At 49.2% G+C, this 24,311-nt stretch overlaps 1 protein-coding gene across 1 annotated transcript; it reads left to right on the forward strand.

Moving 5' to 3' along the window:
* Positions 1 to 2,148: 2,148 nt before the first annotated feature.
* On the forward strand, positions 2,149 to 24,311 carry TGFBI (transforming growth factor beta induced; the record flags this gene model as incomplete). Its single annotated transcript, XM_084268764.1, has 17 exons — positions 2,149 to 2,267; positions 6,746 to 6,844; positions 13,630 to 13,694; positions 14,564 to 14,721; positions 15,644 to 15,808; positions 16,300 to 16,446; positions 17,172 to 17,313; positions 17,911 to 18,123; positions 18,273 to 18,410; positions 18,617 to 18,762; positions 18,923 to 19,059; positions 19,576 to 19,706; positions 21,615 to 21,739; positions 22,696 to 22,798; positions 22,992 to 23,071; positions 23,859 to 23,883; positions 24,158 to 24,311. The coding sequence occupies 17 exons, from the start codon at positions 2,149 to 2,151 to the stop codon at positions 24,211 to 24,213; spliced, it is 2,049 nt and encodes a 682-aa protein (XP_084124890.1). The 3' UTR covers positions 24,214 to 24,311.

Consider the following 24,311-nt stretch of genomic DNA (forward strand, 5'->3'; position numbering starts at 1 on the left):
TTCCTGCTCCTTGAGAGCACCCAGGAGAGCAGTTCACGTAAACCAGCTGTGTGAACGAGTGGCACCATGCCATTCCCCAACAGCAGACTGGCATGGTGGAGGTGAGGCAGGAGCCTATGCCAGGCACTTGGCCCTGCAGCCACATGGGAGCCCTGCTCTTCTTCCTCATGGAGGAATTGCAACCCACGGCTGTTTACAGAGGATGCCACAGTTGGCCTTTTTAGTGGCCTCCTTCCTCTTTTCATTTCATTTTTTAGGAGCTTTAGACCTTTTCTTGGCAATAAATTACTATAGCTGGTAGAGGAGTGAATTTTAAGGCTCTCTCCCTTCTCTGGCCTCGAAATAGGAGCATCAGTCAGATCAGGCTTCAAAGCCCTAAATCTTCTTCCAGAGCTGAGGAACCAAGTCACTCCTTTCTGGGGACAGCTTAGATCACTTCTTCCATTTAAACGAAGCACTTGAGGCACTCACAAACCACCCCCATCTTCTAGAGGTGCTGCTAGGAAAGGCTTGAGCTAGGCAATACCTAAGAGGGTTCAGACCCTCACCTTTTTCTCAGCAACACCTGAAAATTTTGTTTCTTGTCTTTCAGGCTGGAGACATGAGCCTCCATGAGTAAAACTTCATGAGTTACCTGCTTAGATGGAGGCAGCAATGAGATGCTCCCCAGGGAGAGAAGACCTGCCTAAGGGATGGTTCTGTATATTTTGTCCAAGAAGCGTTAATGCTGTTTATACTGATCAGATTTATTTACTGTGGGGGAAAAGGGTCTTTGTAAACACAAAGTGTTTATTATTGCTAAAGACTTCTTCTGTTTGGCTTGGTGGCTCCTCGCTGGATGCATTTCAATTCCTGTCCTTTGCTGAGCAGCTGCCCTTCCTGGCTGCTGCTCCGCCAGCAAATCCACACGAGGGTTCAGCAGAAGCCTGTCCCTAAGGGCGAGTGGCTGCAAAGGAGCCCTTCTGCTTTTCAGGAGGGTTTAGAGAGGAAAGAGCCCTTGGGCTTTGGTGTCAGTTCAGTCGGGGTGAATTCACTGCAAGCACTGAGTCGGTTGGATAAACTGGGGACCAGGTGATTTACATATTCCCTGGCCATTTGTGATGGGGTTGCACAAGGACCCTCGGTTGTTTGTCCTTTGCCCATGTTTTGGCCTCTGCAGGAATTCTCCTGGGAGATTCCTCTCCCACCACCAGGAATCCCGTGGTGATGAGCACAGCCGCAGCCTCAAGTGAGGGTTTGACTTTGCTGCCCTTACCTCTGCAAGCACTAAACAGCACTCCCTGGTTTCCCACGGGAGCTGCTAGTGCAGTGTGATGCCAGGGCAGGCTCCTGGGGACCGGTCCCACCAGCCACAGTGGGACAGCACCTTTGTGCCTGAGGCTTCGGAGCAGCGGGAGGGTGCGTGGCTGGCTGCAAAACCCACCCCTGGGCTTCACCCCGCAGCCGTATGTAAGCAGCCTGGCCGGGGGGGTTATGCCAATGGCAGCCGTATTGCTCCTGCCCTGATAGAAAGGAAATCAAACCGCTCACCACGGGTGACTCCCGACAGCGCTGAAAGGGTCGGGGGACACTGGGAGGACTCTGGGAGAGGCAGCATGGGGTGGCATCAAACAGACTGTGGGCAGGCGGGGGGAGCAGCCAGGAAAGCAGCCTGGGGTGGAGCGGGGTTCTGGCAGAGGGGCTGAGATCGATGGGAGCCCCCCGGAGCCTGCCACTTCCACCACCCCGTTCCGAGTCCCGACTGGCTGGCGGTTGGTGGAGGGACAAAAGTCCAGAAGAAGCAAAAGCGATTGTGGACGAAGCGCTGAGCTGGAAGGGAGGATGGAGACATCCCGCCCCCGTCCCAGCCCCCGGCCGCTTTCTGCTCCCTCAGCGGCGGGGCTGCGGAGCACGGCCGGTCAGACCGACCGACGGACACGGGTGGGCGGACGGTCGCCTATCTGGGGGGGCGGCCCCTTCTCCCCTCCTCTTCTCTCCCCTCCCCTCCCTCCGGGCCAGGCCGGGCCGGGCGGCGGCTCCGCTCCCCCCGCGGGGCCGCACCGCCGCTCCCCGCCCCCGCGCCGCCGCCGCCGCATTTAACGGGGCGCGCTGCCGCCGCCCGCCCGTCCCGTCGCGTCCCGGCCCGTCCCGTCCCATCGCCTCCCGGCCATGGCGTACCCGCCGCTGCTGCTGCTGCTGGTGGTGCTGGTGCTGGGCCTCGCCGCCGCCGCCAAGTCCCCGTACCAGCAGGTCCTGCAGCACAGCCGGCTCCGCGGCCGGCAGCACGGGTAAGCGCGGCGAGCGGGCGGCTCTCCGCACCCCCACCGGGGAGACGGGAGGGGAGGGGGGGAGAGAAACATGCACATAACCTTTTTACTCCCCCCCGCTTGCAGCAGTGCCGGGGGGAAAGGTGTCTCCGGTGTCTCCGCCGCGCTCCGGCCGTCGGGCGCTTTGTGCGGGTGCGGAGGCGCCGCGGAGCCCGGGGCCGGTGCGGGGCAGCCGGTAGCTCGGCCCCGCGGGGAGGCTCTGGCCAGGCACTTTCTTCCCGGGATAACGACTCTGCTTTCCTCCTCGGGTAACCTTTTTTTCTTTCTTTAAAAACTTTCCCCCTTCTTTCCAGGAAGGTAATACTGCAGATGGCTTCTTAGACCCCTCAGTGATTCCTTATCCCCATTAAAGTAAAAGGGGGGGGGGGGGGGAGGGGGCGGGGAATCCCCAGATTTTGGATGGTTAAAGGTCTTGCTGAAGGTGTTCTCAGTTTCATGAATGTATAGAAAAAGAAAGAAAATTGGTTCAGTGGCAGAGCAGTGGCTTTGTGGAGTAAGCACCAACTTAGTCTTTGACTGGACCCCCCAGTAAGCCTTTGAAGTTTCCTTGACAAAAGTAATCACTTCTGTACTCATAAACTCTCTTGAGATAAGGGATCTCCAATAAAATGCATGTAGACCTCTCTTGGTAGATGAACAGTATGTTTAGGGAATGAGTAAATCCAGTCTTCACTGGAAGGTGGAAAACTAACCCAATGTTACTAGTTGTTCCCACTGGTTTTAAATTTTATTGGGAATTCAGAAGGTTGAAAGGATGACAGACTTTTTCAGCTGGCCTCTGTCTGTCAGGATGGTGACATTGATTGAGCTGCAGCTTCCATTTAAGCAGATTGCTGAAGGCAGGGTCGTGGGATACTCCTGAAAAAAAACAACCAAAACTTAACTAATGTGAGTGGATACATTATCTGGCAGGGGTTCAGCTCGGTATTTATGACATGGGGTAGGCTGTTTATATCTCTGATCAGGTACAGAATCCAACAGATGTATTCTGGGCTGATGTCTCATTGTAATATCCCAACAATGAAAGAATTGCAATGGTGTGTGTATGAATACAGTGAGTCTTGTTCTTCATCTCTACATGATCTGAAATTAGGTAAATATCCAGTTCTGCTGATAGCCCTGGGGCAGAAGTTTGCTCAGACTCAGTAGGTGAGTGCAGTCCTGGTGTAAACCTGCACACTCATCTCCACAGAGAGAAGCCTGTTCCTCCCCGTGCAATCAGTGGAGGCACAGGGTGAGATGTGATTACCATGCATGTGCATGAGATCTTTGGGAGATGCAAGGAATGAGCATGCCAGGGTTTCCACATGAAGTGAAGTTATGCTGAGATAAACCCAGTGTGGCTGACCACAGCACACGGCTCACTGGTCCCTTTCTGATAGAGAGAGAGCAGTTTATACTGTGCTCATTTTTAAACATCAACTGAATTTTGAAGGTTGATTAATGGCATGCCAAAGAGATACAGCAACACAAAACTAGCCAAAAAGATCACGGATGTGAGGTGAGCTTTGCTTGCAGGATGGCAGTCAGGAGGGGTGTGCAGCCAGGATCGCCACCCCTCCTGCTGTGAGCATCCCCACACACCATCAGTGCTCCTGGTGAGCTGAGGCAGTTGGGTGGGAGAGCTTGGCTCTGCAGCAAACCTTCTGCATCTTAACTCTTTTTTTTGAAGTGAATAAGCTCATGCCCAGGAGAGCAGCTGAGATGTGTACACGTCACATTAATATTTGCAGATGAAAGCTTAGGAGCGCTCTTCCCAAACCCACTGGGCTTTGTGGGCACTACGTGGTGGTCCATGGCCATAGGCACGCTGGGGCTGCACAGTGGGTCCTGCTCTTCTCTATCCCTTTCCAAAGGGCAGCCCCTGCCCCAGCAGCTCCCAGCTGCTGCCTGACAAGTAGAAAGCTTCAGCTGAAGGGGAACAATAGGGAGTTTTATCCTCGAGTCAGCGCGGCTGGCTGGGAACGGCATGGCAGAGGTGATGAACTCCAACGAGGAGAGGGGAGAGTGTTGACAAATTCATTTTAAGCCAGACTGGGCAAAGGACCAGAACACGCACCGCAGGGAGCTGCTACTATAGCCTGCCTGTGGGAATCATTGATAACACGGCCCTGGGGGGGCTTTTTCCACACTGAGGAAAAACTGGGAAGAAGTTTTCCCTGGTAAGTCAGTGAGGGAGCAGCAGCCCCATGGAGCTGCGATCCCGGGCAGGGAGGAAGGAGCAAGGCAGCGCCGGGTTTGATGCTGTCCTGAAGGTGCAAGGGTTTTCTTGGCAGGCTGCTCCCGGGAAAAGGAGGGGGGGAAGTGATCAAACAAGTCCTTCAGTAGCCAGGCTTGTCAAGACGAATATTAGAGGGATTGTCCACTGCCGTCAGCCAGACGCTGAGATCCAGGCAAGGGTTGGAATTTCGATGTAATTGGAACCATATTTCGGCGCGGCGGGGCTGGGGTAGCCAAGGTGGGCTGAGTCAGAGAGCACAGACGTCTCTCTAAGTGATGACTTGGTGTGGAAATTACTGAGCCCAGGCCAGTTTGCACCAGCTGAAGGTTTGGCTTTGTGATTTCTAACAGTTCTATCAGTAGATTCTTTCTCCTTGTCCCTCACTGTATATACAGAAAGAGAATTAAATGCTGTCAGGCAGAAACAAACTACTGGATGTGGCAGCAATGAGAGTGAGCCTAATGCCCCCAGGCCCCACAGGCTCTCACTTTCCCCTCGGGGCAGGATGAAGGTGCTGGGGCTGTGCAGGGTCGGATCCTGTCTCTGCAGAGCCCTGCAGCAGCCACATCAACAAAGGCTCATTGAAGGCAAGCCAAGCTCCTGCTGAGACTGGCGCTGGACTTAGCCAATATATAGGAGACCCTCATGTTAATTCATGCTAATGATGGGCAGGCTGGCTCGATTTGGAGAGAGATGGATTTGGGATGCCAGGGGAAAGCAAGCACAGCCACGGGAAGACTTGGTGGTTGGGCTGCAACCCCTGCTTTTGTTAATTTTGGTAGGCAAGCGGGCAGCGCCTCGGTCAAACCCAGCGTGAAGCAGGCTGCTGCCTGTGCTCCTGAACAGATCAACAAGAGCTTTTACAACAGCATCCCCAGGCCCCATCCAGAGTTTCATTTGTGTGAATGACAGCTCTGCCTTGGACAGTGCAGAGTGCTTCTGATGGGCTGACGGGATGGTTTATGTATTTTGCTTAATTATTTGTTTTCCCTCCATCTCATTGGCAGCCAATACTGCGCATACTTCTGGTGCTGCTGCTCTAAGTGGGGCATGGTGTTGGCGTTGGGAATTCAGCCTCAGTTGGGCAGAGCATCTCCAGCTTGCGCGGGCATTCGCTACACCTCTGGCTCAAGCCCAGAGGCAGTTGGTGGCCTCACATCCCAGATCCATAAATCATATCTCATGCGCTGACCGTGCGCTGCCCACGTCCGTGGCCAGGGCTGCTGGCACATGAACTGTGGAGATGGTGAGCCAGGCTGAGCAGGGAAATGCTGTGCTGGCCAAACTAGCTATGAGTAAACTCCCTGTTTGACCACATCTTTGCTCGCAGTGCCACCGCTTCTTAGAAAGCTGAAAGGCTGCAGTCAGCTCTGAGTGGGGTTAGTCACACGTCATGCCAAAAGTCTGCTTCTCTGGTTGAGAAGTAGCTCTCAGTACCTTACGATGGTCACTGTCAGAGTGTGCTATTGTACCTGCTGTGTCGAGACCTGAGTGAGCAGTGCCACTTGCACTGTTTCCCCATCAGAATCACTAGGTCTGAGATCATCGAGTCCAACCGTTCCTGTCCTCTACTAAATTATATCCCTCAGCACCTCATCTACCCATCTTTTAAATACATCCAGGGTTGGTGACTCAACACTCTCCCTGGGCAGGCTGTCCCAGTGTCCCATAACCCTTTTGGGGAAGAACTTTTTCCTGATGTCTGATCTGACCCTGCCCTGGTGCAGCAGCAGCTCAGCATCCATGTCCAGGATCGGATCAGTTTATCATACAGTGAACGTATCTGCTCTGGTTGCAAGTTGGTCTGATAAATATCTGCCCTTCTTTATGTCCTAAACAAAATAATGGGGTTTATTGGAAGGGTATTTGAATTCCTGCATCATAAGGCAGGGATCCCAAACTGTAAGCAGCTGTTCACCATAGAGATACTGACCAAAGTATTATTTTAAATTTAGTTTCTTTGTACTTTGGGGAGGGTGGGAACATGGAAAAACCAAAACTTGCACTCTGAAGAAAAAGATCTGCTGGCAGAGTGAAGAGAGATCTCTCACTGCTTTCTCCATGTCACAGCAGCCAGATCTACCGAGCTGACCCAACATTTCCTCACTTGAGCAGGGCTTTTTGGGTGCTGCCAGGTGGGCCCTGGCTCCGTGCCGGGGGTCAGCACTGGGAGGAGGGAGGCTTACAGGACCCTCTTCTTCTTTGTCGTTACCGGTAGCCCCAATGTGTGCGCGGTGCAGAAGCTGATCGGCACGAACAGGAAATACTTCACCAACTGCAAGCAGTGGTACCAGAGGAAGATCTGCGGAAAGTCAACGTAAGTACCCGAGCACCGGCCAGGGTCTTCCCAGAGACCCCATCATAGAGGGGACGAGCAGACAGTGTGGCTGGGTTTTTCCCCCCCTCAAATGGCAAACACGATCCTAAACCACTTAGATGTTAAGAATGGAAAGTACTGTGTAAACCCTGATGGTTTATTCTGATTGCATTTCTGTGCATCCTTATATAGCTCTCAGCACGGTAATGAAGTGCATACCAGATGTTTTCTAGTACTTGGCTGTGTCGCTCTCCGTGCTGGGCTCAGTGCTGCCCAGACTGAAGAGAAGAAGGAAAGGGTGAGGGGGGAAGGCAATGCAGAGCTGATGGATATTGGAGAGAACATAAAATTCATCTATATATGTTTGCTTTGGAAGGGAAAAGAGAAATAAGGGGAAAGAGGTGTTGTTTTTACCCAACACTCTCTGATGACTCCACCAGGAAAGTTAATTAGATGTGCAGGCCAATTCCATATCTACAGTTGCAGGCAGAAATACTCGAGTAGCTGTTGCATAAAGTATCTGTGTAAACAGCCTCGGGACATTCTTTTGAAAGATGTAGTCAGCAGATAATTAGGGGTATGCATGCTTGACGATCTGCCAGGCTGTAGATCAGGAGCAGAGAATCTTTTTCCTTGTTGTAGGCCAAACTGGGCATTCAGACATGTTTGCTGGCCCACACTTCAGCATGCACCTCCACGTTACCCAGTATCAGTGCAAAGATGCCCTGAACAGTGCTGGCTGTGGGGGGTCAGAGCTGTGGGTCAAGTCTGGTCCTGGGTCTGCAGGGTCAAGAATAAACAGCAGAAAATCATCTTGTGGGTTTCTGGTATGGTCCAATGTAAATTGTAATTAGATCTATAGGGAGATGCTGGTCTTTACTGCAGACTAAATACATTCTGTTTCTGTAGTCAACAGCAGACTTTGAGGTCTTGAACCATGGTAACCTCTGTTGCTTTTATTTCGGGTGCCTTCGTTGGTTTAGCTGTGATGGATGGCCATGGGATTCATTTTGTGTGTCCAGTGTGAGGGGGAGGGAGACAAACCAGGAGCCATCACTGCACACTGCTCATGGCCTTTCATCGTGCTACCCACGCGTCGTCTAAAGTTCTGTAGGTCAGGAGGATGTACTGCAGGATGAGCCTGTATATATAGTGAGCGTGGGTAGTGGTTCCCCTTATACCCAGTTTACAGGAACAGAAAGGAAAAACAATATTGTCAAAATAAACAAACATCTCCCACACTCCACCCCCGCCCTGCCCTTTAATTCTGCAAAACTGCCAGATTTGGGAAGACTTAGTTTACTTAATTTGGGTAATGAGACTTCAGGCTCTCTTCTTGGCCAAATGGTGGCTTTTTGGTTGTAATATGGTCAAGATTATGGCATGGCAGCATGGTATCAGCACTGCCTCTTCTGATAACAGAGCAGCTGAGTAGGTCTCTGCAGAAAACATGACTCTGCTGTGGGTGTGAGAAAGCTTTGCTGTTAGGGTCACAGAAAGGCAAAGCAGTCTGGCCACGGATTTCTTCAGCTCTGAAGCAAATCAGAAGCTAAACTGAAGTAACCTAAGTGCACAGCTCTCTGGCAGAGACAAACTCATCCACTTGTCTCCAGAAAGCAGTGGAACAACTGGCACCTGGCAGCGCTCCGTGGTTTCACTTGAGGAGATGGGGTGATCTCTTCTAACCTCATTTTCTCTGCTTTTACTCAACTGTCTAATCCAATGATGCATCACTGAGAGAGAAGCATGCACAGCATTAACCTGCCTGCTAACCTATGAGATAATGTTCCCATTATACACGGAATTTGCTCACTATTCTTCGCTTTGCATCATCTCAACAATGGGTGTCATTGTCCTCTTTCTTCCTAGCCATTTTTGAGCCCGGGCCCTGTGTTGCCCTTTAGCAGTGCCTGTGCAGAACAAAAGACACGTGCCTTGACTCAAATTTTCCAGAGGACCCTGGAACAGCTCTGATTACAAGCGTTTGCTGGTGATGACTCCCACTGGATGCGTCGCTCCTGGCGTATGGAAGCAATCAGGAGGCGTTCCAGCCATAAAGGACATCCTTAAAGGACATAGTGCGTTATGCTGCAGCAGTCAGACTCTAAAAACAGTGTAGGGACCTGATGCTGCACAGTGCTCAGTGCCTCTGTGCCTGAGAGTGCGTGGGCACAGCTAATGGTGGTGAGCGTGAACCCTCCAAACTGGCCCATTGCATGGGACTGAGCTGGTCCTTGAGAGGTTTTCACATCACCAGATGCCTTTATACCACAGAAAGAGTCTGGATTTGGCATGTTCACTGGCATGATTAGATGGATCCATAGTCAGAAGTCCTCTCCTGAAGCTGGCTGTGCAATGGTGGGGGTGGTGGAGCTGGATAAGCATTGTCATTTCACTCCCTCTCCTAAAAAGTTTTTCCCACTTAGAAGAAGAGCAGTCCTGAGATAGGAGAGGCTTTACCCATCTCTTCTGCTTTGCATTTGACCTGGCTGTCACCCTCATTTGCTTCAAGTGTCAGTGGTGCCACCAGTTGGAAGCATGCTGCACGTGGGAAGATGTTTGGATTTTTCTTTTCCTGCTCTAAGCCCTGTTTTCAAGCAGGTAGAAAGGGCAAGAGGGAAGTGAGAGACCAGGTACTGCAGCAAAGTGAAGCTGAGCTCCTGCAGAGCTCACTCGCAGCAGAGAAATTCAGCCCTGGGTGAGTGAGGTAGAAAAGTTGCTTCAAGCCTGTAGTGTAACTTCTCTCCTTGGATGATCTCATCCTGCATCAGGAGACAGAATCGCAGGGGCTAGAAGGGACCTCCAGAGATCATCGAGTCCAACCCCCCTGCCAAAGCAGGGTCCCTAGGACAGGTCACACAGGTCGGCATCCAGACAGGGCTCGAATCTCTCCAGAGAAGGAGACTCCACACCCCCTGGGCAGCCTGTCCCAGGGCTCCCTCACCCTCACCGGAAAGAAGGTGAGGAACTCCCTGTGCTCTAACTTGAGGCCATCACCCCTTGTCCTGTCCCCACAGACACTGAGAAGAGGCTGGCCATTTTCCCCTGTGTCCCACCCTTCAGATATTGATAACCATTGCTCAGAGCCCTTCTCAGGCTTCTTTTCTTAATGCTCAACAGCCTTGATACTGGACCACTGGAGACATGAGCAGCAAGGAAAGCCATCTCAGGGAATGTGGATGTGCCTGGTCTTTAGTCTTGTCTCCATGTGCATCACTTTTCGATGGCTGCTCTAGGCTCAGTGTCCCCCAGGGGTGCAGCAGGCAGAAAGGAAGAGGTTCCAGCTGCAAAACAGTGGATGGGGGGTGAGGCTTTGCAGCCTTGCTTCTTGAGCAGCATCTTTTGGTCCCCAGGGGTGGAATGCTGTACTGGGGCTGGGTGTGTGCGATGGAAACTTCAACCCATGCATCACATGATGCCTCTTATCTCTTTGTCTGCTTTTTTCCCCTCCTTTTTGGTTCCCTTTGCTGAAGCTTTGGCTCACACGGTGAGGGAGATATTACATAGAGGATTTATGTACATTTTTTATCATTGCATTGCTTGCTGATGAAGCAAGATAAGACAGTTGGCAAGAAGTCTGACACCACTTTGATTGTAATGAGCACTGAAACAAGATTGTTTTGGTAATTAGGTAATTTTCCACTGTTGGTTATTCTGAAGCCAAAGCAATGGTTTATTTAGAGTATATTCTCATCATTGTGCCTGGATTTTCCTATATTTTTCTACTTTCTTTATACGCTGGACTTGTTCTTCCAGAATTGGGGTTGCAATTGAATATGTTGGGCGTCCCCACACACTTTTTTGTCTCAAGAATGAAAAGACAACATACATAAATGTGGGTTTTGATTACTTTTTGAGGAATAACTAGTGGCAGTAAGTTGCCTGTTAATATGTTCCTTTTTTTTTGGTTCCCCTTTTAAATTAACTTTCCTTTTCTTGTCTGATGTACTTTGCTCAGTTCAGGAAAAAAAAATAAAATTACTCTCTGGCACTTATTTTACAAACCCAAACATATGGGTTTTATTACAGGAAATTATTACAAATGAATCTTTATTCACTAATATAGGCCTAAGCTTATTTTTATTACCTTGAAAAATGCACTTAAAATTTAATTTCAGATCCTGAGAATGCAGTGGTGGTGAAACAATGACTAATAAAAGCCAGGAGCTTGCTCCTGCAGTCAGACCCAGATAGATGTTCCAGAAAGAACAGCGTTTCCAAACCAGAGGCTGAAAAACTACAGATTTGACTTGAAATTACTCAATGGGGAGGTCAGGAAATTGTGGTCAGAGGCGTTGCAGAGTGGATGACAAATGCTCTTTGTAGGAGGGCATTGCTTATTTAACCCACGGTGCTGGCATCCGCTGTGTCCCGGTGCAGCGGTCTGTAGCCACTGGACTCAGCGGCTCCAAAGGCTTTTGTGCAGAGCCTGCCGTGCAGAGCCGTGGTTCTGAGCATTCAAGCTCTTTGCCTTTGGCCATGCAACCCAACAGGAGGAGGACAGGAGGAGCAGCCTTCCTCCCGTGTGGATTGAGATGCAGAGTCCTGCAAGTGAGGCAGGACAGCCTTCAGCTGCTCTTCCCCAAGGGCTGGAGGTGGCTGCAGGACCGCTTGGGAGGATGCCCTGAACCCAGTCTTGAGTGACCCCCCCAACACTGGCCCACACAAATTTGGGTGGTCTTGTGCTTCCACCAAGTCCACCAGCTGTGGGAGAGCGAACGGCTGAAATTGAAGCTGGATTTACAATCCCCATCCCTTGCTCTTTGTAGGTGCAAACCCTTGGCTGAGCACCTCTGTGTTCCTGTGGCCCTTTGCAGAAATTTTCTGGTGCTCAACTCAAAATGCTGGAGAGCAGAATGAGTACCAGGTGATGCTGGTAGGTCACCTTCAGGAGGAACATGAGACTTGGGGCTTAAAGGAGCCCCTGCATGGGTAGAGCTGGCCCCATCACTGGTCTTGGTGCTTCTTGCCACTACCTTTCCCTGTAGGGTGGTGCTGGAGATGCCCATGAACCCGATGAAAAGCAGACAGCAGCTGAAAAGCAGGTGGTGGTCCCTCCATCCCTTCCTGGTGCCCTCCCATCTCAGCAGGCACCTGACCAGTGCGGCAGCCCCTGAGCCAGTGAGCCCCCCGTGCATCAGTATCCTGCCCCTTCGTCACAGCTCATTAATCTCCAATCGATCTATAAATAAGCCCTTTAAAGCTTACGTCAGCACTGGGGAATTATTTATGCTGAACTTTGGAATGATTTCTCTTTAATCAGCTCTTCGTCTTTGATTACAGGTCTGAACTGAGGGAACTGTCTAGACTGGATTTAGTTTCTAGGGTGAAAAAAAGAGAAATTGGTGGTAGGGGAGGGAAGTGGCAGGGGGAGGAAAGTGTGTGTTTCTAATGAACACGAGACAGGGGGGCTGGGGAAAGCGGAGCAGCAGGGTGTTAAGATCTCCAGTAGTCAAAGGAAGGGATTGCTTTAGGCAAACTCTTTCCCACATGGAATATATAATGTCTAGACAATCAGTCTGGGTTTGCTTTGTAATTCTCTTAGGAAACCGTGACAGAGAATTTATTTGCTTCTGTCACAGAAAAGCAGGTATTTGTTTCACTTACTGGCTCTTAATTACCCTGAAGAATTTGCTCTTAAACCCCAGGCATTTCCACTGTTTGTTAACGGTGTTAAAATGATGACAAATATCTGAAGCTTGAGGATTTTCCTTTCTCTTTGAGTGAGTGTGCTGAGGCTGGGCGATACAGCATCCTACTTGTCTCGGATCCAGCCGGGAGCACAGAGGAATTGCTTGTCTTTGGGAGGAACACCTATTCCCTTCCTCTCTTAGCCCATCAGTCAGGTGGCTTCACACCAAGTGAAAGAGCAGTAGGTGAAAAAAATCCCCTGTGAAAAGTGAAACGGGCAAGTTCTGGATTGGTTTGTTGGGGTTTGGTTGGTTTTCTTGTTTTTCTTTTTCTTCCCCTGCCCCTATCAGTATCAAAATACAGTCTTTCAAATGACCATCTTTGAGAATCAGATTGATCCATCAGCCGATGATAGACACAGCAGTCAGGCAGCTCTGTGTAGGGTCTACAAAGCCACAGGATTGCCCTGAGTTTGCAGCCAGCTGGGAGGTAGTGCTGCACTGAGGATGCTCACAAGGATGTATCCAGTGTTAGCCAAGATAGGTGTGCTCGATGCTACCCAGGGGTGCCCATGGATGCAGTGACATTTCTCCTTGCAGGGCTTATCCCAAACCCAGTGCATCCAAGACTGAGGATGCTCCTTTCCCTCAGGGTCTGTCTTGTGGATTTTGCCATAAGTAATCAAATCATTTCTGGTGGTGGACAGGAATGGGGTGAAATGAAGGGGAAGCACTTGGCTGGCTTGGTAAAGCAGCCACGCCGGAGTCAGAATGTGTTGCCCTAACAGTGATCAGATGTGACAGCAGCAGTCAGATGGGGAGATTCCCCAAATCCTGTGGGAAACATGCCCAAATGAACCACACTCACATCTGCTGGGACCGTGGCATCAGCTTCTATCTGCTGTTTGTACAACGTCTCCTGGAAAGTGTGGTTTTGAACAGAAATCGTGTCTGCTTTTGTTCTGTGGAGAAATTGGCAGCTTGCGGCCCTAAAGGAGATAAAAATTGTGGTTTGTCTTTTGTTCAAGTCTATATTTCTAACTCAGAGTCTGCTTAGAAACATCACCAAATATGGATGGCCACAGAGCTATAGCAAATAGAGAAAAAGCAGTGAGACGCCATCAGTTAATCTGCCATATCCATCTCTCATTGCAGGGTGATCAGTTACGAGTGCTGTCCTGGATATGAAAAAGTTCCTGGAGAAAAAGGCTGCCCAGCTGGTAAAAATAACACTTGACTTTTTTAGACTTCTTAAAATCATACAGCTGCCTGGTAAAGGGAGATGCTAGAAAATCCCTCAAAGTGGATTTGATTTGTGCAGTTGGTGCAATTTTGCCATGAACAAGGCAAAAATGGGCTTGGCAGAGCCCCAGCTGAGTGCCAGCTCAGCTCCAAAGCGTGCCAAATGTGCCAGACAAAACTGTAGATATAATTAAGCTTAGCCAAGCACTGGAGGGCCGGGGGAACACTTTATTCCAGTAAGTAATATAGCTGTATTGGAAACATGGTACAGAGGAATGAGAGAGTAGTGACAGCTCTGCCAATCTCTGCTCGCTTTTATTTTAGCAAGCATGAGTTGAGCAAAATTGCATTTAAGAGAAACACGCTGGTGGGGGTTGGGAGGGAATTAACTGGGGTCTGCTGAAGAAAGACATAGTCTGCTTTTGCTTTCTGAACGCTTCCTTCCTCTGAAGTTTGATGCCACCCAGTTAACCACATGGGCTGGTGCAGATGGTCAGCAGAGACCCGAGACTGGCATTGAGCTGCCAGCTCTGAGCACCAAAACTGGAGCATAAACAAGGATTGGGTGAAAGCCACTAAAATCTTTGCTTGCTTTAATTCACATCCATATAAATCCAGAGTGACTCCATTTAAACCTGAAGAGATGCAGTAGATCCTGCATTGCACTGCTGTAATTGAGGCTGGAGCTGTCAGGCTGTGATTATTTGTTGTCTAATTAATGAACAGATACAAGTTCCCTGGCATGCTTCATTTCCCTGAGCATTCTCACCAGCAGCTCTCCTGCAGTTCACCACGGTGCAGGGAAGGGTGAGGGATACTTTGGGAACATAACCTTCTCTTCTTTCAGCGCTGCCACTTTCAAACATCTATGAAACCCTGGGAGTTGTTGGGTCTGCCACCACCCAGCTCTACTCTGACCGGTCTAACCTGAGGCCAGAGATCGAAGGACCTGGAAGCTTTACAATTTTTGCCCCGAGTAACGAGGCCTGGGCATCCTTGTCTGCTGTAAGATATAATTCCTCGTCTTTCTCCTCTTCCTCTGGCTTTCTCTAGTGATCCAGCCCCATCCAGTAGAACAAACACAGTCCTGATGTGGGAAGGACTATGAATTTCTAAGGTGGGAATCACTGTACTGCTGGTCCATCAGCTGCAGAGCTTCATTTCTGAAAGACCCAACCCTAGAGAGATGGGGATGCTCTCAGGTGGGGGGATATAAAAATCACCTCCGTTCAGTTTTCCCAGCTTCTTCCCATGAGGGGTTGCACCAACACCTGCAGCAAGTGACTTTCCATCCCTCTTGGTTTTTCTTGTTGACCCTTACTCTGCTGCTCTCAATAACTGGTACATGTAGCCAGTCCTAACCGGAGCCTCAGTAAACTGCAGCCTTCCCACACCAGAGTGTTCCTGTGCTCTGCTGGTGCTCCCATCCTAGTGGGGCATCTCTGTAAACAGGACAGAGCCCTGACTCTACAACCCCTACCCAGTTATATCCTGCCTTTAAATCACTTGCCCATCAATTTGTAAGAACAACTGTTGGGGCAGGGAGAGGGCATCTTTTTGGCTTTCCTCACTATCTGCACCATCCCTGCCCCTTGCAGGGACAATGCTCTTGGAGGAGGTCTCTGGCATATTTGTCTCCAGCCCTGAGCGATGCCTTTTGTTGCCTCGCTGCTCATTTCCATGCAGTGATCCCACACTGGACCTTGCTGCCACCATCCCTTTGTCTGCCAGGGATGGGGGTGTCCAAGCTGCTATTGTAAGGCAAAAGATGAAGATCTGTGAAAGGTAGAGCTCTTAATTTGCACAGGTGGCTTAAGGCTGAAGGCATCACTTAATACACACATGCCTGGGAAACACCTTGGATGCAGCCAGACCTCCCAGCTCTCTCCAACATCCAGCTTACTTGTGAATTTTTCTGATTTTTCAGGAAACTCTGGATTCCTTAGTCAGTAACGTTAACATCGAGCTGCTCAATGCCCTCCGCTTCCACATGGTGAACAAACGGGTCCTCACGGATGACCTGAAACACGGGACCACACTTAACTCGATGTACCAGGACCTGCCTATCCATATTCACCACTATCCCAACGGGGTAAGACATCTGGATTAAGCTCACCCCCAGCAGGCTTGCTTTTCTGCTGCCTTACAACTCCTGTGCTGTCCTTGGACCTCCAGGACTCTGTAATGCTTAGGTTGACCACTGTTGATTTAGGATATGTGTTTAGAAGGAGCTTGGAAAGAATATTTGTCCGCAGGGAGCTTCAGCAGTGCTGTTGCTGTGAAGTTGCCCACACTGCTCTATAATGGGATGCTCGCCTCAGTGCTGGTTCTTGCATATTTTTCTTAGTCGTGATGATTCAGGGTAGACAAAACCACTGATTGTTTTCAAAGCTCTTTAAACATGAAGTGTTTCAAACATTCCTGATAAAGTATTCTCATTCTTGGTGTGTTTTTTTATGAAACCACATCTCTGCTCCTGCTGGTTCAATATTGTAGCACTCGCTGTGTTTGAAGTGGGAAACCAGAGGAGGCTGCTTTACCTTCTTAGTGCACATAACACCCCGTGGCTCTTTCCCTCTGCAGATTGTGACCGTGAACTGTGCCAGGCTCTTGAAAGCTGACCACCATGCCACCAATGGGGTGGTTCATGTCATTGATAAAGTCATTGGCACCACTACAAACAGCATTCAGCAGGTCATTGAGACTGAGGAAAGCCTGGAAACCCTTCGGGTGAGTCCACCTCATGTGCTCTGGGGATCTTTCAAGGTGGTCAGTCATCCCCCTGCAATGGATGAAGAGCTTGGTAGTGCCTAGGTGCTGTGACACAAAGCCTAATGATAAAATCCATGTACCAATATAGTTTAGTTTGCTTTAGGAAAAGAAGTACTTGATATCAGCATGAGTAGGGTTTTATGAGAATAATTGTCACCTTGCTACTGCTGTGAGAGAGGAGGTGTAGACTGAGTCTGGCTCCTCATTCTTCTGTGGGAGTCTTTTCCAACCTTGGGATTCTGTGAGTCTAAGCCTTAGGAGATATGAACTGTTTGGATTTGATGAGTACCAATTTATTTGCCATTTGCCTCAGTATTTGCCAAGTTCAGGAGGAACTTTAAAAGCACAGGGGTTTTGCAGTCAGCCAGCTGTGAGTTCTGATCTGAATTATTCACTGGAACTACTATGACCCTTTCCAGGCATATTAGGGTATTCGAACCAGCTCCCAGTGTTGCCAAAAAAGGGCTCTTGTACTCAAATTTCTGGAGTACAAGAGAACCACGGGGCTGGGTTAAATTTATAAAGGGACCAAAGTGCTGAAAGAAGCTATTCAAGATTTTTTATAAGTCCTCTGAATTTCTAAAAGCCCTAATAAATCTGGCCCCTAGTGTGAGCCTGGACAAAGACGCTGACCTTTGTATTCTGGCTGAATGTCTTTTTCCCTCTCCCTCGTTCCTCTGAAGGCTGCTGTGGCTGCTTCTGACCTCAACAGCTTGCTGGAAAGCGAAGGCCAGTACACGCTCTTGGCTCCAACCAACGAAGCCTTTGAGAAGATCCCACGAGAAACATTGAACAGGATCCTGGGCGACCCAGAAGCTCTGAGGGGTAAGTGCTTGTTTACTGAGCCCATTGAGAGACTGAAGAGTATTTTGCAGTTCTGGTGACTTCCTTCCCAAGGCCATCTGAACAGCTCCTTGACACAGTCCAACAGCAGCTGCAGAACACACGTTTGACCATCTCCAGCTTTTGAAGCTGGACAGCCAGCTCCTTTGGATGAAGACATGGCAAACATGTAGATGTGGCAGAGAGGGTGTTCTCCAGATATGGAGGAGGGAGCTGAAGCAGTCCTTTTTCTGAGTCTTCCTGTAGCACTCCTGGATGGGATGGTGATTTCTATCAACTCAGCAAGATGCAGGAAAACAAATATTGAGTCGGTGTAACTTCCCCTGACAAGTGGGTCAAATAACCACAGAAAACCTTCTGAAGTTGACAAGGGTGTATAAAAATGACTCTTTTTAGGCACTTCATTTCTCAGGCTGCTGAATTACAATGGGCACAGTTTAAAATGTCTGCATATCTTCTGGAGCAGAGCCCCATACTGTACAGTACAGGAGGCCCTCACCGTTAAGTAAGATCCCTCAAAGCTGCGGGAGTTTCATGGTTGATTTTTGCAGCTCACTCAGACACTTGCTTCTCTTACAGACCTGCTGAACCATCACATCCTGAAGTCAGCCATGTGTGCTGAAGCCATCATCGCTGGCCTGACGATGGAAACCCTGGAAGGAACCACCTTGGACGTGGGCTGCAGTGGGGAAGAGCTGACCCTCAATGGGAAGCCCATCATTGCCAACAAGGATATCCTGGCAACCAATGGTGTCGTACATTTTGTTAATGAGCTGCTGATCCCAGACTCAGGTACTGGTGCCTCACTACATCTTTCTTTCTGTGGCCTTTCTTTTGTCTGCTTTGCCAAGGAAATACTGGATTTAGATGGTGTAGATACGTTATGGTGACGGGTTGATTGCCTTTAACGCAAGGTTTCTATGTGGTGCTTTTCTTTTCAGCTAAGACCCTGTTTGAGTTGGCACAAGAATCTGAAGTTTCCAAGTCTACAGACCTTTTCAGACAAGCTGGTCTCAGTTCCCACCTAACTGGCAATGAGAAAGTGACCCTCCTTGCCCCAGTGAATGATGTCTTCAAAGGTAAACGGGGCAGTAAATCCCTTTCTTATATCACTGTGGGCCACAGATTGGCTTCAAACAGTCTTCAGCCAAGTTTCAGTGCAGAAGCATGCAAACCCTCACCCAAATGCCTCAGCTATAGGCAGCATCAGCATCTAGCTTTGCAATTAAACCTGATGCAGATCATTTTAGGTGAATCACTGACTCTTCCCATACCTCTTCTGCAGATGGACTCCCAGTTGTTGACAGCAACATGAAAAACCTGCTTCTGAACCACATTGTTCGAGACCAGCTCTCCTCTAAGTATCTTTACCATGGACAGAAGCTGCAGACCCTGGGTGACAAGGAGCTGAGAGTTTTTGTGTACCGCAATGTAAGTTCCTGCAGTGCTGTGTGTGTCTGAACGATGCTCCATGGCTGTAATGGTATGGCTGTCATGACAGAAGTGCAGTTGAGCATCATGGAAAGTATAAACATCTTTCTCCTGAGGCATATGCTGATGTTTTGGGTTTTTTCTTCAATGTTGTTTGCAGAACCTGTGCATTGAAAATGCCTGCATTGCTGCCCATGACAAGAGAGGAAGGTTTGGAACCCTGTTTAGCGTGGACAAAATGTTGACTCCACCATCTGGCTCGGTGATGGATGTTCTGAAGGCAGACCATCGCTTCAGGTAACCTTTCTGCTCTTCCTGAGTGCTAGCTGGGAGCAGAAGAGCTGCCAGTAGTTTCTATTTGTTATGTGCCATAGTCATGACTATATTTTTTTAACAGAGCATCCAAAAACATGGTCTTATCCCTAAATTATAGGGAGCAAGACTTCAAATAACCCTTCAATTAATGGTGAGTCAAGAGTGTGTGGTCCCCCTGAACACTGTGAGAACCTGGCTCCTAAGCCATCTCTGCCCACCAGAGCCACTGTGGCCAGCCCTCTCTGTCTTCCCATTACCACTTAGTCCCCAAGGATCAGCGTTCCCAGGTTGCTTTGCCATTTCTCAGATGCTCTGGTCAGACCTCACCAGCTCATTTCCTACCCAATCAACTTTCTTTTTGGTTAATTGATTTGCTGGACCACAGGAGGACTTTGCAATTGCAACTTCTCATCTCCCTCTCTCCCGAACGCGACATGGAATTGCCCAAAGACCAGCAAAGGCAGCTTGTGAGGTGTTTCATGTATCTTTGCCTTGCAGTACGTTGGTGGCTGCTATCCAGTCTGCTGGTCTGACAGAGAACCTGAACAGGCCAGGTACCTTCACAGTGTTTGCTCCAACCAATGAAGCTTTCCGAGCCATGCCCCAGGGCGAGCTGAACAAACTGATGGGTGAGTGTTTCTACAGCATTTCCAGCAACAGCTGCTGGGTGTTACTGGCATGCTATGGGAGAAACTGCTACATTTCTCAGCCTTATCTCATTCTTTGACCCTGTCTCTTAGAAGCATGGGCCTCCTATGCGATGGGTTTGGATAGGTCTTACCCAGCAGAAGGCTGAGGATGCCCAGAGCGGCACTGAACTCTCTCACAAAGTGTCAGCATGGGTTTATCCTTTCCTTAAGCTTGGAAGATGTGTCTGTAAAAGTGTGCTGTGAACTTACTGTGACTTTAATCTGGCTGTGCTGGCTGGTGTAAGCAAGATAATTCTAAGGGGATTTTAAAGGAACCCATGAGGTCTCTGCCTTGTGAGCCAAGGATGGGAGAAGTGAGAATGTGGCTGTCAACCACATTGGATCAGAGGGTCTGGTTTTGTTGGTTTTGCAAATAGAAAACACAGTTCCGATTCAGCCTCAAGTTACACTGCATGAAATTTCAGTAGTAAAAGGATGGAGCTGTTGCTCCATCTATGTGTACAAGGACAAAGTAGGAAGTCCAGTCTGATCCCGAGAAGACAACAGATATTCCAGTCTAGCCCAGACAAAGACCAATATCCTGAAAAGCACAGGCATGCAGGCTGGGTGTGGAGGAAAGCATGGGAATGTTTAGTGATGCTCTTCTGGGTAAGCAGCACCATGTTTTATTTTGTTCATGTTGAAAACTGGCTGTGGTTGGAAACAATGTCAGGTATTTGAGTGTAACGTCTTCTCCTCATTAAAGCCCAACCAAACATTGACATCATAATTTGGGAAGCATCTGCCCATGGTAGCTGGTTATCCTTTTAAGTGCAGGGATGAGGAACTGGTAATATCAGGCTGCACATCCAGTGTAATGCTTAATGTATAAATATTTCAGGACTGTTTTGCAGCTCTTGTAAACGGCTGCAGGGATGAGGTATCCCAGATGCAGACACTTCAGATGTTCTTGTTTTTTCATACAAATATTTAGCTTATGCTCCTGATGAAGTAGTGAATCATGCTGGTGAGGATGTGGGGTGTGAGCTGTGGCCACCCTTGAAAAACTGTAATGGAAAAAAGAGCTCAGTGTGTTCAGATAGAAGCATGAAAGGGGAAAAAATCCTCCTTGCTGAAGGAGCTTCTCTGGTTTTGTAGATGGAGGCCTGGTTGGTCCTGATTGCATCTCCACGAGCTTTGTTAGTGACACTGTATCCTCTGAAGGAGAAGATGGAGAAGGGCTGTGCACGTCACTGGCTCTTCTGGAAAGCAGATAGCAAAGGGGAAGCATCTTGTATTCCTGAGATCTATTTCAAAACACGGCTAGATGGGTAGAGACTCAGTGGTGAGCCATAAGTGAAGTTTCTTCTGCACCTTTCCCCATCCAGCCCAGGAATCCAATGGTTTCAGCCATGAAAATTATTGCCAAATAGCACTGGTAGTGGGAAAATAGTGATGGTTGCAAATACTCCAGTGGTCTGTCTGCTTCCTTAGTTCACATAGGTCTTTTCCCCCCAGCCTTAGACTTTCTTGGGAGATGGAAGCAGTGAGAGAAGCAGGTTCACACTGCACTGAGACAATGTGAGATTGAAAACCCCAGAGACAGGGATTTCATCTAGAGCGGGGTTGGTATGGACCAAGGTGGGACACTGGGAGAGTGTCCTTCTGGACTCACTGGGATTGTAACCTGTCCAGGCAGGCATCGCTTCAGTGTCTTAACCAGCTGCAAACAAAGTCCTTCTGCCTGGTCCTCTCAATCTTTACGTGCCTGGTCTTCTTGATCTTTACATCATCTCCTTGCACTTTCAGGAAATTAGGGCATTTTTCACGTGCTCTCATTCTAGCACATGAAATACAGGAGCCAAACGCCGATGCTCCTTTGCAAATGTCAATGTTTCCTTTCCCCAGGTAACGCCAAGGAGCTTGCCAACATCCTCAAGTTCCACGTGGCTGACGAGATCCTGGTGAGCGGTGCCGTCAACGCCCTGGTGAGGCTCAAGACCATGCAGGGAGACAAGCTGGAAGTCAGCATGGTGAGTCACCTGGGATGGGGTTTCACGGCCCATGGGGCTCTGGTCTGCATTTTTCTATCCATGTCAAGGACCCAAGTACATCCATGTGCTTTTGGATGGTGTGGGAACCTCTTCTGAATGTGCACACAGACCCACCGAAGTGTTTTCTGGGCTGTAGCAGAGGGACTGTTGCCATGTGTTCAATTCAACAAGCTGGCTGTCTTGAAATGCGGTTTTCTTTGCTTTTCTCCCCAGAAGACCAATTGTAAATGATTTCCAGGAGCTGTTATAAATTTAAGCCTGAGTCATGGGGGAAAAAGCATAAATAAATTAAACAAATAGCTCGCTGAGCCAACCTATCTTTTCTAGGGCAGCAAAAATGATCTCTGCATGGGCTCCTCTAACCCAGCAGGATTTATTTAGATGTTATAATTTAATTTCACAAATTCTGCACTACATTAAAAGAAAAAAATAATACAGGATCCTGTATTGAGGTGGAGCAGGGGGAGTATTTCAGGAAATAAATAAACCAAGACCCACTCTGTGCATAAGGAAGAAAATGCAGGGCAAAACTGGAAAGGCTGGTGTGTTCCACCTGCATTGAGTTGACCTACTTTCCCACTAGACACTTCCCATGTCCAGTCCTCATCTGCCCTCTCCTGATGCTGTCTCTGCAGCCATCCCTCTTGGCACGGGGAGCAGAGCCCGCTGCCATCAGGTGATGGGCTCTGCTGCTGTGGGACAGCACTCCCAGCACTCGGAAAGTCCGTGCTCCAAAGCCTGCCAGCTGCTCCAGGACAAACTGCTCAGGCTGTAATTTGTTTTTATATTCCCCTTAATTGGCAAGAGGAATGAAAACGCCCACAGCAATGCAGTGAATGAATGAATGTAAAATGAGGGGGGGGTAAAATGAGACAAAAGCTGGTGACAAAAGCTTCTCATTTTCTACTTTATTTTCTTTTTCTTCCCCTGAACAGAAGAACAACGTAGTACACATCAACAAGGAGCCTGTTGCTGAAAGCGATATCATGGCCACAAATGGTGTGATTTATGCTGTGAACTCTGTCTTACAGCCTCATGGTAGGTCCTTGGGTGGAAATACCTAGTGACGTGGAGCTGCTTTGGGAGGGAGAGGTGACCTGTGGCAATGGCTTCAGTTTAGTGAGGAGGATTACTCTGTTATGGGGTTTCCAACACATCCTCCAAAAACCTAGAAGGAAGCATCCTGTGTACTTTGAAGAGTATTTCAGTGCTATCTGTGTCTCACCTGTAGCTTCAAGGCCACAAGAAAGAGGGGATGAGCCCGCAGATCCTGCGTTGGAGATCTTCAAACAGGCATCAGCACTGTCCAAGGTAAAGGGGGAATAAAGATCTCTTGCTGTAGAGCCCCTGAAACTACAGTTTGAGAATAACAATCAGAAGATAATCTCACATTCAGACTGACAGTGTCAGGATGCACTTCCTGGCATGACCCATCCTCCCTTTATACGGGATTTGACTCTAAGAAATAGTACATTTTGCAACACGAAGCCTCCAGATTTGCAGCACCCAGTGAATGTCACCTTGGCAGCATGTGTCAGCTTCCAATAATGAGGAGTCACTCACCCATAGCTTTTGGAGACCAGGGGCTAAGATAATGATGTGCAAACTGTTCTTACCTCCCATACGAAGAGAGGCTGAAGGAGCTGGGCTTGTTCAGCCTGGGGAAGAGAAGGCTATGGGGGGACCTCATTGCAGCCTTCCTGTCCCTGAAGGGAGCAGAGAAACAGGAGGGGAATCAGCTTGTTAAAGGGCAGAGACTGGCAAGACAAGGGGGATGGATTGGAGCTGAAGGAGGGAAGGGTTAGATGAGATATTAGGGGGAAGTTCTTTACAGAGAGAGTGGTGAGGGGCTGGAACAGGCTGCCCAGAGAGGGGGTGGGTGCCCCATCCCTGGGGGTGTTCAAGGCCAGGTTGGATGGGGCCCTGGGCAACCTTGTGTAGCTCCAGGCCTGGAGGTTGGTGGCCCTGCCTATGGCAGGGGGTTGGAGCTCTGTGATCCTTGGGGTCCCTTCCAACCCAGACCAGTCTGGGATTCTATGATTTCTGTGATTCTATGATTGCTGTATTTATGCAAACCTTGTATTTTGTTTCCATGCAGGTTTCTCAGAGGAATCCTCGACTAGGTAAAACAACCTCTCTAGCTTCTTTCTAATTTCCCTCGTGTATCCCTGTCCCTTGAAGAGAATTTTATTCTGGATGCTGACCTGTGCACCCTGTCCTAGAGACCCTGCTTTGGCAGGGGGGTTGGACTCGATGAGCTCTTGAGGTCCCTTCCAACCCCCGTGATTCTGTGATTCTGTTTTCTTGCTCTAAGCAGGATGTAGCATAACAGGGAGGGGAGGGGACAGGGAAGATGCTGTGTGTCTGTCCCACCCAACTCGGTCTTCTCCTTGACAGCCCCCGTCTACTCCCGGTTACTCGCGAGGATGAAGGAGAACTCGGGTAGATTCTGAGCCACGTCGTGAGCAACCACAGTCAGCATCTCCATCCATCCCTTCTGCTCCAGCTGACAGCTAAAGAGAAGGACAGAATCGTTCTAAAAAACCAAATA

Source organism: Gallinula chloropus (genome assembly GCF_964237585.1).
Source record: "Gallinula chloropus genome assembly, chromosome: 10".
Taxonomy (NCBI): domain Eukaryota; kingdom Metazoa; phylum Chordata; class Aves; order Gruiformes; family Rallidae; genus Gallinula; species Gallinula chloropus.